At 41.0% G+C, this 12,661-nt stretch overlaps 1 protein-coding gene across 2 annotated transcripts in view; it reads left to right on the top strand.

Moving 5' to 3' along the window:
- The window catches only part of si:dkeyp-84f3.5 (zinc finger protein 729), a 17,055-nt gene extending 10,847 nt beyond the window's left edge, over positions 1-6,208 (top strand). For both annotated transcript variants that reach the window (XM_014016613.1, XM_014016614.1), the window contains exon 2: positions 3,802-6,208. In XM_014016613.1, coding sequence (XP_013872067.1) covers positions 3,956-5,860 — 1,905 coding nt within the window. In that variant the 5' untranslated portion in view covers positions 3,802-3,955 and the 3' untranslated portion in view covers positions 5,861-6,208. The remainder of the gene's footprint in view (positions 1-3,801) is intronic.
- The last annotated feature ends 6,453 nt before the right edge of the window (positions 6,209-12,661 follow it).

The raw sequence follows: 12,661 nt of genomic DNA, 5'->3' as shown, positions 1-12,661 counted from the left end.
AATGAGCGTTTGTGCTGTTACAGTTTTTGAGATATTACACGTTTTTACTTTGACGCGATGACATCATCGTCCCCCCAGCAAGCTCCGAAATGGTGACGTCATCGGCCGAAATTATAACTGCTAACATCTCGAAAACAAAAGCTGCACAAACGACAGTTTTTACTGCACAAACCTGCACAAACGAAGCACTAATGACCTAGCCCACTTTGGTTTGTTTTTGGAGCGATATGGGGTGATGGTGAACTCTAGATGACCAAAAAATATATTTAATATCTCGGAAACCAAAACTGCACAAACGACACTTTTAACGGCACAAACCTGCACAAACGGAGCACTAACGATTCTGACTATTTGATGGATTTTTTGACGTGGGTGGGGTGTCAGCTTCACACAGCTGAACAGACAGGGGGAAATGCTGTGAAGTGCTTTTAGAAATATAGTAAATATAAAATACGACGTAATCCTTGGTGGAAAATAGTCCAGGAGACCCGGGAGGTGTTCACCTGCAGCTGAGTGAAGCTGACCCCCACCCACAGAGAAAAAAAAAAGGTAGTAATTATTGATAAGGTAGTATGCATGCATCGGTGCTACGTGATTAAAAGCAGAGTTTTCATTGCTGTCTAATCTCACACACGTCTTCCTATCTCTGTGGGGACCACACACAGCGCTCAGCCTCGCTCTGCGCCATCTTTTCCCCTAAGTTTGGCGAGTTGGAAATGGAGGGTCGCAAAAAATAGCTCTGGCCTTATTTAAATAAAAATGACTACGTGCCGTGAAATTCTTAGAGGGGCGGGCCGTCTCCTTGGCATGGGGGCCCGCCCCACCCCGCCTGTATAATGATAGGGGAAACACTGCACTTTACAAAACACTTCAAGCCAGGATTCTTAAATGCCTTCTGATTGCCTTGGTGCAATTTCTGAATAAACTGGGGATGAGAGGGGTCAAAGCCAACCCATCTGATGCTCCTTGTAACACAAAGCAAGGTAGTAACAGAGTTGTAACAGTCAACTTGTTAAAAAGTTCAGTGGCTTAAAGATATGACAAGGTATTATCATAAAGCCTGTATTGACCACATGGGCCACAGAAATTTTAAAGCCGAAACAAGAATGAACAGATTRATTACAGAGAAGAATATTACTGATGTCTAGCAACTTTGGATTCAGTTTAAAAAAAAGTTGAACAACAAAGAGAGCTGCTAAACATTTAAAGAGTAGTGCTTTGGTCAACACAGCTGAGTTCTGCCTCACACCACTTTTAGTTCCACTAAGCTTATTTTATTTCTCAAAGCCGTCGTCTATTCTCAGTTCATGAATTGTGACTGTCAGACTGCTTAAAGATGGAGTYTTTTTGTGGCTATTTTTCTCARAACTGTTTCRGGAGTATTCCTTTAGACMAGTGGTGTCCAAAGTCGGTCCTCAAGGACTGGTCTCCTGCATGTTTTAGGTCCTGYCCTATTMAACACWGYTGAACCTAAGGAGTGCCTAATTAGTAGGCTTCYTCAATATTCCATCAAGGTCTGCATAGGCCCTCGCAGTCCTTCGGTTCAGCTGTGTTGAACCAGGGCAGCACCTAAAACATGTAGGAGACCGGCCCTTGAGGACYGRCTTTGGGCACCACTGCTTTAGACTTTGAGGACAATGTTGACAGCAACTTGTTTTGTTAAGGCCTCTGCATGGTCCATCCRAACAGCTWAAACTGGCTCYCATTATCAAAGTTTCCTGACAAAAATTGTACCATTCAGCTCAYAGCTTCGAGTCTTCCACCAATTTTAATGTACACCTTGTCATATTGCATTACGTGTAAATAAMAAAAGTCAAGTCATTTTAAAACATCTTTATTAACCAACATCTTTTAAGTTCTGCAACCACTGCGAGTTTGTAAAACCAGGAACAAAAATCTAAACAATGATCCCACATGTCCAGACTGTAGGTTTGTGACACTTATTTGCAGGAGATTCWTCTGAAACACACACACAACATATTTATTACTAAACCTTATTTAATCAACATTATAGTTCACTAGCAGATTAGCATTAGCTTACCCTCAGACGTCATGTAGATTGTGTCCTGTCTTCAGCTTCATACTGCTTTAGAACTTCCTTCGCTCTCCTAGAGTGTTTTACCTCGCAGCTTGCAGTCTTTTCCTGGTTAATTCTTTTTGGAATCTGGCAAAAAGTCACCATGTCATCCTTGTTATGATTGGGGTCTTCTTCTACTATGTTTAATGGTGGCTGGCAAATAGCTTAATGGAGCATTAGTGCCACCAGCAGGCAAAAGCATGTAGTGTCAATTTCAGATCCTGGGACCGCCTAGAACCCACCCACAGAGCTGTTACTGAAGTGTAATGGTAAGTTCACACCGAACGCATTTTGAGCTGCAGGAGCGACCGGTTTACATGCAAAGTCTATGGTGGACGCGCCTCTAGGGGTCTTGCAGCACGTCAAGTCCGTTTAGCGCGGCGCGGAAGGTAGCAGTAGAGTGTTTTCCATGCATGCAGTGTGTCCAAAGCAGCCGACAGTCACGTTCAAAAATCTGAACTTTTGCTGCTCGACGCGCGGTGTCAAACAATCGCAGAGGCTCATTTTCCCACGTGACAGTTTCCTGAATGTTGCCCACTAACCTGAAACAGATGGACAGGAGCTCTTTAGCTGAAATCGACCGTCTGCAGTTTGTGTTCTGGCTGGAGATATCAGCACCGATGTGGGTCAGCAGCTCGTTAAACTGACAGCGGTGTTAAACTGGGCTCGGGACAAAAAAATTGTTTTGTCAGCTCGCAGCTCCTGGAGTGGTGAAACTAACCGAACAAACCGCCTCTAAATTATCTGGTGAATTAATCATCTGCTGTGTGCAATGTTTGCTTGCTCTTTAGTAAATAAAGCAAAGACATTTTCTTTATTCTATCCACCGAAGACAGACTGGAAAAAAACCCAAGACGCTCCTCTCTCTTCAGACATGCGTCTAGTCTGTGTCCCGGTCTGAAAGTCGAGCGTCCAACTTGAGGCGTTGAGTGCATTTTTGCTGCTCAAAACGCGTTTGGTGTGAACGTACCATAATGGAAAACCACCTAAACAGAGCTGACCCAAGTCAAACCGTGCTGTAAAGGCACTAGTTGAAAAGGGGAATTACCGAATGATTGGTCAAAAGTTTGTGGATGTTTGTTTATGCTGAAACCACGCAGTGGCTCTGTTATTACTTTGCTTGGTGCCACAGAGGCACAAAGCAGCAGGCTGGTTTCAACCCACCATGGCAGCTTGGTGGGCTTTAATTAGGATTTTGGAAGAAGGTATCGACACTGTAAGCTGGGGGTCCTACCATTTRCACAGACACACCCCGCTCTCCACGGAAGTCCAGTAGTTTCTGAACAGGGAGCAGAGATCGTAGCAACAACACACAACTTCTATTAAAGCGTTAAAATCTGTACTACTAATCTGCTACTAAAGCTGTAAAATCACTACCCACCTCCCACCACTATCCAAGCCYGGCAGAATTTATTCTTTATGTAATTGTCTATCTGTAGTGTCTTCCCCTGACTTCATGAACTTGCAGTCTATGCTTGGTGCTTGCTCATTTCTGAATCCCATGTTTTGCTAAGACTCAAGGCCCGCCCCCACCTTAATTCTGATTGGCTTGTAGGTCTATCTAGTGGTTGAGAGTTAACAAAAAACTCACATCCATTCATTGCCTTGCTGTATTTGTATTTAACAAATTATTTATTAAATGTTTTTAGATTTTGAAAATACTTTGCATTTCATGTATTTGCAATTTGAATGTAGTTTTAATATATATTTTTTATTCTTTACAGGTGCAAATACAAAGTGGACTATGACAGGAGCAACCATGCATCTATTGAGGACATTTTTTAACCTAAGTGCTAAGTGGCTTTACTGAGTGCCATATGAGGACCATTTTCACCTGTGTCTGGATAGTAATTTTGTTGCACAATCAGGTCCAAAGTGATGCCATCGGCTCACAGACAAAATAATTTAGTCATGGAAAGACAGACAGCAGTGAATAATGTTGCTTCAGCACAATTAAGTGGAGAATCAAGTACCTTCATCTGCACCGAGTGTGGTGATGGATTCAGTCAGTACTCCAATGTGTTGACCCATATGATCGTTCATGGACCTTTAGAGTCATTTTCCTTTGATGGCTCATCTTATGGATTTGAAATTCCTCGGGAATATGTGCTTCAGGAAAATGGTACATTGACAGCTATAAATGGTTTGCCACCATCCCATTCTTCAAATTCCCCTGTGAAACCAGTGTCTCCTGGGGTATTGCCATCACCTTTACCCTTGCCTGTTAAGCCAAAGTCTCCAATTTTGAGGTCACAGCCCTCTTTACTCAAAGATGCATTAAAGCCTAGACCATTGAACTTGGGCAAGACTCAGCAGAGTCACTATCGTTGTGAAAYATGTAACAAGTCATTTAACAGTCTGCAGAGTTTACATTGCCACCAGCAAAATCRAAACTCAGAGAGAGGCTACAGGTGCACATTGTGCTGCAAGATCTTTGAAGATCAACATAACTTCAAGAAGCATCTTCAGAGCCACGTCAGTGAACGATTTAACTACTGTGGTCATTGTGGTAAGAGATTCCTCAAAATGGATGCACTAAATGCTCATCAAAAAGAAAATCACTCCTTCCCCAAAGCTTTGGGAGAAAATGATGAAAAAAGGTCGGAGAAAGCTTATACCTGTAAGAAGTGCAAGCTGAGTTTCTTCTGGATGTCAGATTTCCAGATACACTCTGTGTATTACTGCAAGGGACAAGAACCTGAGGTCCTTTTTTCATCTGATACAGAAATGGAAGTGGATTCTAAGGATCCTGAAGACATGCCTCTTGTAAACTGCCACAACAACGGCACATCTGATGATGTAAAGAATGGAGATAGTAAAACCTCGAAGGACACCAGCGATGAGGGTGACTTGAAACCCACCTTCACACCATACAGATGCGGTTTATGTGGGGATCGTTTTGAGAAGTTGTCTGATCTGAAAGAACATCATCTAACACATCAAACACAGGAAGAAATAGATAGGCTTAATCAGGAGTCACTGAATATTTTCAAGCGAAGAATCCTATCTAAAGGCAGAAAAAGAAGAGATCCAAATGGAAAACTACATCCATGCAAGCACTGCCATCGTGTTTTTAATCATTCTAGTAGTTTATCTCGACACATGAGATATCATAAAGGTACCATGCACAATTGTACAGTTTGTGGTAGACTTTTTCCCCAGCGCTGTGACTTAAGAAGACACCTTGCTATGTACCACAAAGCTGAATTAGAAAAAAAACCAGCATTGAAACACTTCTACACTAATCCACAAAATGGACCTTCCAATTCTGTTGATGTTGAGAAAAGCACAGACACTCCTGACRAGAACACCTCGAACAATGAACAGACAGCAGAGAGAAGTTCACAAGATAGACAGTCAGGAAAAACAACCCGAGGCAAATACAAGTGTCATGAATGTGGGAAAAAATTTGGGCTTTTATGTGTATATCAACGACACTTACGCTACCACAAGAAAGAACCAAATAAGTGTCTCCAGTGTCCAGCTCAGTTCAAGAATGCATCCTCCCTTGAGCTTCATCTTCAAAATCACCCCAAAATTGAAAAAGCAGGCGATGACATTGGACAAACTTCTCATGACACTGGAACAGATGCTGAAAAGGCCCTTGAAAATAACAATGTCGAAGATATGGAGGATGACTGTGTGGACCAAAAAGAAACTGATAAAGGAAGTTCCTCAGATGCTCTTTACGAATGCACAGAGTGCAAAGAGACATTCTTGTGCTTGGACACATTCCTTCAGCACCAAACATCTCATGGCTCAGAAAAAACAACTAAGGACTGAAAGCCAAAAAAGAAAGCATAGGGGAAGAGGGCTTTGTTTATCAAATGCACATTGTAAAAGATTAAGAAAAATTACAACATATGCCTGTGGTGGAAAACATAAAAGCATCAACCTAAAACCTACCACCAGCTTTGATTGCTTTTAGGTTGGAAGTCTCATTAGCAGCGGTAAATATTTTTGAGTTTCATTGTTTTAGTGACTTTACAATTTCTTGTAAAACATATTGTTTCTTTTTTTATTAAAATGCATTTATGCCATTAAAGTACTTTTTAAGTGTTTGCAAACATTTTAAAAACCTAACATTGTCACTTAGAGAATTTAGTAAATAAAAAATTGGGGAATATTTAAGTGTTTTCAGTCTTGCTTTGATTCATCTTTTTGCTTTGCCTTGAAGAAGGGTGCATTTGTTCTACATGAAGTTGACTTGTTCATAAATGTTAAGTTTTGATTGATAGTAAGGATGTCCCAATCAGATAGTATCGGTATCTGTGGCAGATATGGCCATTTTTTGAAAATCGGGTAGAATCAGATTTAGTCATGTGATCGGGCTGATCCAGTTTTCGCAACAGTCTTCAGCATCATCATGCTTTACAACTGCTGTTAAGAAGTCGAGATGCACACAAGTATGCAACCATGTCCACTAGGGCTGTGTATTGGCAAGAATTTGGCGATACGATACATATCATGACAGAGGAGTCACGATACGATATATCCCGATATATTGCGATACTACAAGCAAGGTGATATATTGCGATTTTTTTGTCCAAAAATTCTATTAAATAAAAACCTCTTACAGGGGAAAAAAATGAAAAACCAAAATTCATTGTCTCAAAATTCTAATATTACAGAGACATGCTTTTGATACATTTAGCTGTGTTCTGCTTTGTATGTATTTTATTTGTTTCATATTTCTTATTTTATCCGTTTTCAATTATTAGACTAAATTTGACAATAAATAGTTTGAAAATATATTTTAGCAGCTTTTAGTTTTTAATATTAATTTACAATATGGTCACCCAACACTTAACAATGGCCTCTACCTCAAGAGGTAGAGTAGCCAAATGGCTGGCTCACTGCTGCCAACTACTGGTCAGAGGCTGAACTACAACATAAAAATGAATGGCTGGCAGGAAAGTTGACATTTTAAACCTTAATAAAAAAATCGATACAGGGCTTTGGAATATCAATACAGTATCAGGAAATGAAATATCGCAATATTTCAGTGTATCGATATTTTCTTACACCCCTAATGTCCACAGTGTGGGAACACTTTTCAATGGAAAACAATGATGCTGAAACTGCATCTTGCAAAATCTGCAAACTGGATGTTTCTCGTGGTGGGAACAGCCGGGCTCGCTTTAATACGGCCAACCTTGTCACTTGGAAAGAAATTAAAAAATAAAGCTATTGGATCGGTATCGAAAAGACTAATCATTAAAAAAATCTGATTGTATTGGGAGCCCAAAAATCTGGATTGAGAGCCCTAATTGATGGATGTAAAGTAGATAATCTTTAATTGGAAAAATTATGAAACTGCAAAAAATTCCATTATACATTTTGACTTGTGCATGAGCTGCAGGCACACTGACCTTTTGTTCCCTAGTTTTAGATTAATTTTGTTGTAGTGATTATTTCAACATTACTAGCTCGCACTTATGAATCCTGCACAAAACTGTATAATTCCCATTTGTGTCTCTTTGTATTTACTGTTCATTGGCTGGTTAACTGGAGAAATTCTAATTCAAGGCTAGGCTAGGATTAAATTTAATCTGAGAAGTATGTGTAAAGTGCCATAACGGTATGACTTGCATAATTATATTCATTTTGCGATGTAGGGGGGAAACTGAAGGAAACACTGCGCAATAGTGTTAAAGACAAAATAAAGCTAATTTAATAGCGTTTACTGCTGGAATAAAACTTTAAAACTAAGGGAAATCTATTACCTTATATTTTTGCTGTCCTTTTTCTTGGTAAATTTAAAGGCTCTTTCATAAGTTCAGTACTGTAAGAGAGAATTGCTGCACAGACCATTCTATCTTGATGCTGCCACTGGCTGTTGAGAAATTATTGATCAGCCACATCCCACATACAGTAGATGTGAGCTTTCAGAAATAAAATATAGTGCAACACATTAAATATGACAGACGTTTCAAAACATCATGAATACCTACGTTTAGCAGTTCTCTTGGTGGTGAATTTTACCATTTTTAAAAACTAAATATAAAGTTGCTGTTGTGTCATTGATCTTCATTTGGTAATATTTCTGTTTCTGTATTCTAAGATAGATGCACAGACCATATGTCATCATGTCAACAAATTAGCAAAGCTGCAGAGCTGACTTACAGTTTCACACGTTAACCGTTTCACCTCTGTTACTACCTCCCCTTGCGGCACAAAGGCTCATCAGGCGTGGGTTGGCTTCAACCCACCTTGGCTCATTGGTCCATTCAGAAATCACACTGAGGTGCCCAGAAGGCATCTTAAGTCCCAGCTTGAGGTATCTTGTAAAGTATTGGAGAATGGTATTCCTGAGTTTTAAGAAAAAAATGGGTCTTGTATTTTTCAAGAAAATGTCATTGGTAGAATTTTTTATACACACATCAAAGATGTTGATTTAAAAAAACTGCTCTGTGTCCCAACACTTAAAAGAATTGTAATAATTTTTATCCCTGCTAGGATATGAAAATAGAGTCTTGAACATCCAAATGTTAGCTAGAACAGAGTTCTAAGCCCCACCCCCCTCAGCTCTGTGACTTCTTCGGCAGGTCCGAGTTGTAACAGCGGCTACTTGGCTTCAGCCCTCCATTTCAGTTGTTACACAGTGTACACAAAAATATGGTGTTTCAGGCAGAGCCTAATGGTGCATTGTGAAAGAGGCTAGTGGTTCCCTAGCACAATTCTTTTCTGTTTTGACAACTAGCACCAAAGAAATTGTGCAACAATAGCATTGAGCAGGGCCTTTGCTGGACAGTAATAAAGAACAGCTTTTCAACATCGTGTCACTTAATATGACCAGCTGGCATCTAAAGTTCCACTTTGCAATGGTGTGCATTATCATGTCATTTATGAATGGTAATTAGGGTCAAAAGTACAATTTAAAGTGCATACATGATCCAATTGCTTTTAAAAACTTTATACACTAGATTGTTGTTTCTATGGATAAGATAATACTGGAATTATATACTGGCTATACTGGAGGAGACTTTATGTGACTCCATGGAGGCCCTCTGGCTGTAGAAACCAGTTAAAAATGGGTTTTAGTCAGGGGTCTAGCTCCTTATGGGGTGGGGGGGTTGCCAGCTGCTACAACACACACATGCCTTGGTGACATCAGTTTGACTATTAAATGAAAGAGGTTCTGGAGTTAATTTATTGCCAATTTATGGAGTCTGGTCTAAATTGGTTTTAGCTAAGAACCAATTAGTTTTTCCACAGTCAGAGAACTATTGCCAAGCCTTTATGCTATACTTTAAAAAAAAMAACAACATTGATTAAACAATTTTCACTGTTGAGCAAGATTAGTGATGCAGTCTTACTTTGCTCATTTTCTGTACTTGCATAAACTTGTTCAGGGTCGCAGGGAGTTGGTGCTTCTCCTTGCAGCCTATGAGTACTGGACAGGCAGGACAGTCCATCATTGAGCCAACTCAGAGACCACTAACAAGACATAGCCATGTACATAGTGTTGTAGTCTGCACTTCACTTCCAGTTTGCCCTTTTTTTTTCTTCCTTGCTCTTTTCCTCTTCGAAGACGAGCACCATGAAAGCCATCCACAGTTTATACTGCTTTTGATCTGTGGAGGAGTCTAGGATTGGCAGGACTCAAACTTCCATTACAAGTCTCCTTAGTTATACCAGTGAACACCACTGTAATAGCCTCTCTAGAAGTCCTTGTTGTCAACATTAGTTAGTTTACCACTTTCTTCCACATTTTGAGAAATAGCTTTCTGCTCTGTTCACTTAATAGTATAAGTTATGCGCACCTTTGACTTTGAGCGTTGCCAGGAAGTCTGTCAAACTAGTTCTTGTTAAACACAACCCAGGACTCTTCAGGGACTGTCATTTGGGCCAGTCACTTATGGGATGTAACCACTGAAGGTGCAGAAGTGTTACTAAAAATTAAACCAGTAAGTGAGTAGTGAGATAATGCAAATAACTGCTATCTATGATAAGTGTGGAAGTAGTGTCTTGATGCTACCTTAGTTCAGGGATCACACACTTGAATTTGGAGCCACACTCTGTGAGAGCAAGTGATCTGTGGCAAAAGTATGGTTTTACCATTGTTCCCACAGGTGAACTTCAGTGGTGTTCTTTTCTCAGAGCATACAACAAAATGGACCAATGTGGTTCAAATGGATCAACAGCACTGGAATAATGAACAAAACACAGACAAACCTAAATGAAAAATCCAGATTGTATGTGTGATGGTAAACTGCAATAGATGAATTGGTTACTACAAGTCAGGCTGTTATTTGCCTAGTTCTGTTTGGACTGAGACTTTTAATATGAAATCAAATTCTAGTGGATTACCTGGTCTGCCAATAAGTGTAATAAGTGTAGAGTACACATTTGAACATGCCACGTTGGTGAGATGTTGTAATCTTCTGATTTTTAGGAGGTAAAAATTATACGGGACGATGGGTTAACCAGCAAGTACTGTGTGGTTGCAGAAAATTAAACTATGTAAGCTCCTGTTCTCCTTTTCAGCCAGTAGTGGGCTTGGACATCTTTTTCTTTTCTCCATTTGTATGCTCTCTAAGGGACCTAGTTTGTGCACATGCCTACTCTGCTGAAGGGTGGTGCACAAAATGGATGTGTGCAACTTAACCCTTTAAATGCCACATACACTGAAAGGAGTATAYAGTCTAGTCTTGGTGCCTAAAAGACTGCATATAATGCAGTAGCATACACAGATTGGCTATGATGGGGCTCAGGGGGGCTTCAAAGCTCTGGAGAGGACTCCAGTGCCCTCTGAGTCACCATTGAAAGCAAACTGCAGTGCCTTTATGATCATTAGCACAAATTTGAAGTAGTTAAATGCTTTGAATGGTATACACTTATTTGGGTTGTCATCTTCTCATTCTTGGATAAAAACAATGATTTGGGATCATGGATGCACCAGCTGGAACTGTATGGTTACATGAAATTAAACGTGTTTAAGATCCTGTTCTCCTTTACAGCCAGTAGTAGGCTTGGGCATCTTTTTCTTTTCTCCCCTTTGTATGCTCTCTCAGAGACCTGGTTTGTACACATGTCTACACTGCTGAAGGGTGTACCAGCAACAGAAATGGTGGCTGAGCACAAAATGGACGACTGCAACTTAACTCTTTCAATGCCAGGGACACTGAAAGGAGTCTGCAGGCTGGTCTTGGTGCCCAAATGACTGCAGATACTGCCGTAGCACAACATGGCCGTGCCAGTGCTCAGGGGGGGACACTTAACACACTGGAGCACACTCCAGTGCACTCTGAGTCACACCATAAAAGCATACTGCAGTGCCCTTGGTTAGTCCTAGGAGTATTCGTAGTGTAAAAGGACATTATTAAATGGTTTAGATATATGTAAAAAATATATTTTCATTCTTTGGAGGTATAAGCAATGATGTGGGACAATGGGTGCACTAGCAAGAACCATATATATGATTACTGATTGTTAAAAACCTGAAGGCTCTTGCTCTCCCTTTCCTTTCAGCTGGTAGTAGGCTTGGGATTTTTTTCCCCCTTTTCTTCCTTTTGTGTGTGGTTTTTGTGAGGGGGTGGGGGGGACCTAGTTCTGGCACATGTCTACTCTGCTGAAGGGGTTTTCAGTGTACCAGCAATGGAAATAGAGGTGCCATTTTATGGCGAGTCTTGCACACAAAATGGATGTGTGCAACTTAACCCTTTAAATGCCAGGTACACTGAGAGGAGTCTGCAGACTGGTCTCGGTGCCCAAATGACTGATGATGCAGCAGCATACACAGAATGTCTATGACGGGGCTCGGGGGAGGCACCGAGGCTCTGGACAGGACTCCGGTGCTCTCTGAGTCACACCATTTAAAGCACACTGCAGTGCATTCGTGTTCATTAGCACAGTTCTGAAGCACATATTTAAACACGTGGTCTAGAATTGGTTGTCGTCTTCTCATTCTTAGCAGATCAAAACAATGATTTGGGACCATAAATGCATCAGCTAGAACTGTATGGTTACATGATATTAAACATATGTAAGCTCCAAACCTATTTCTGTCTGAAAGAGAAAACAGATCTTTTTTTTTTCTTTTTTTCCCCCCTTTTATATTTGCTCTGTGGCACCTACAGTTCTGGCACATGCCTACTGTGCTTGGGGGACTGAAGTGGACCAGCACAAGAAAAAGTGGTGCCATTTTATGGCAAGTCCTGCACACAAAATGGATGTGTGCAACTTAACCCTTTAAATGCCAGGTACACCCAGAGGAGGGAGCACGTTGGTCTTAGTGCACAAAAGACTGCAGACACTGCAGCAGCAGACACGGGGTGGTTATGAGAGTGTCCCAGGGAGGGCTCTGGAGCCCTGGGGAGGACTCCAATCATCGGTGGACTCACACCCCTCACCACAGACAACAGTGGCTGTGTGCCTCGGTTGTGACTAGGATCAGGGTTCGCTCGTCCGGAAGGACTCGTGCAACCGCCCCGGCAGGCAAAGACTGCGCCAGAGCACGAAGGGGGCAGGCTTTCTCTGAGTGTCTGCACCCTCCTCATTGGTTATAAGCAGATGCTTGTATATAAAGCACGTACAAGTTCCGTGTCACTGTCCATAAATACACAAATGCGCTTAATGGAC

Source organism: Austrofundulus limnaeus, unplaced genomic scaffold (assembly GCF_001266775.1).
Source record: "Austrofundulus limnaeus strain Quisiro unplaced genomic scaffold, Austrofundulus_limnaeus-1.0 Scaffold148, whole genome shotgun sequence".
NCBI lineage: Eukaryota > Metazoa > Chordata > Actinopteri > Cyprinodontiformes > Rivulidae > Austrofundulus > Austrofundulus limnaeus.
Note: the sequence above shows the minus strand (reverse complement) of the source record. Positions and strands in the feature narration are given on the sequence as shown.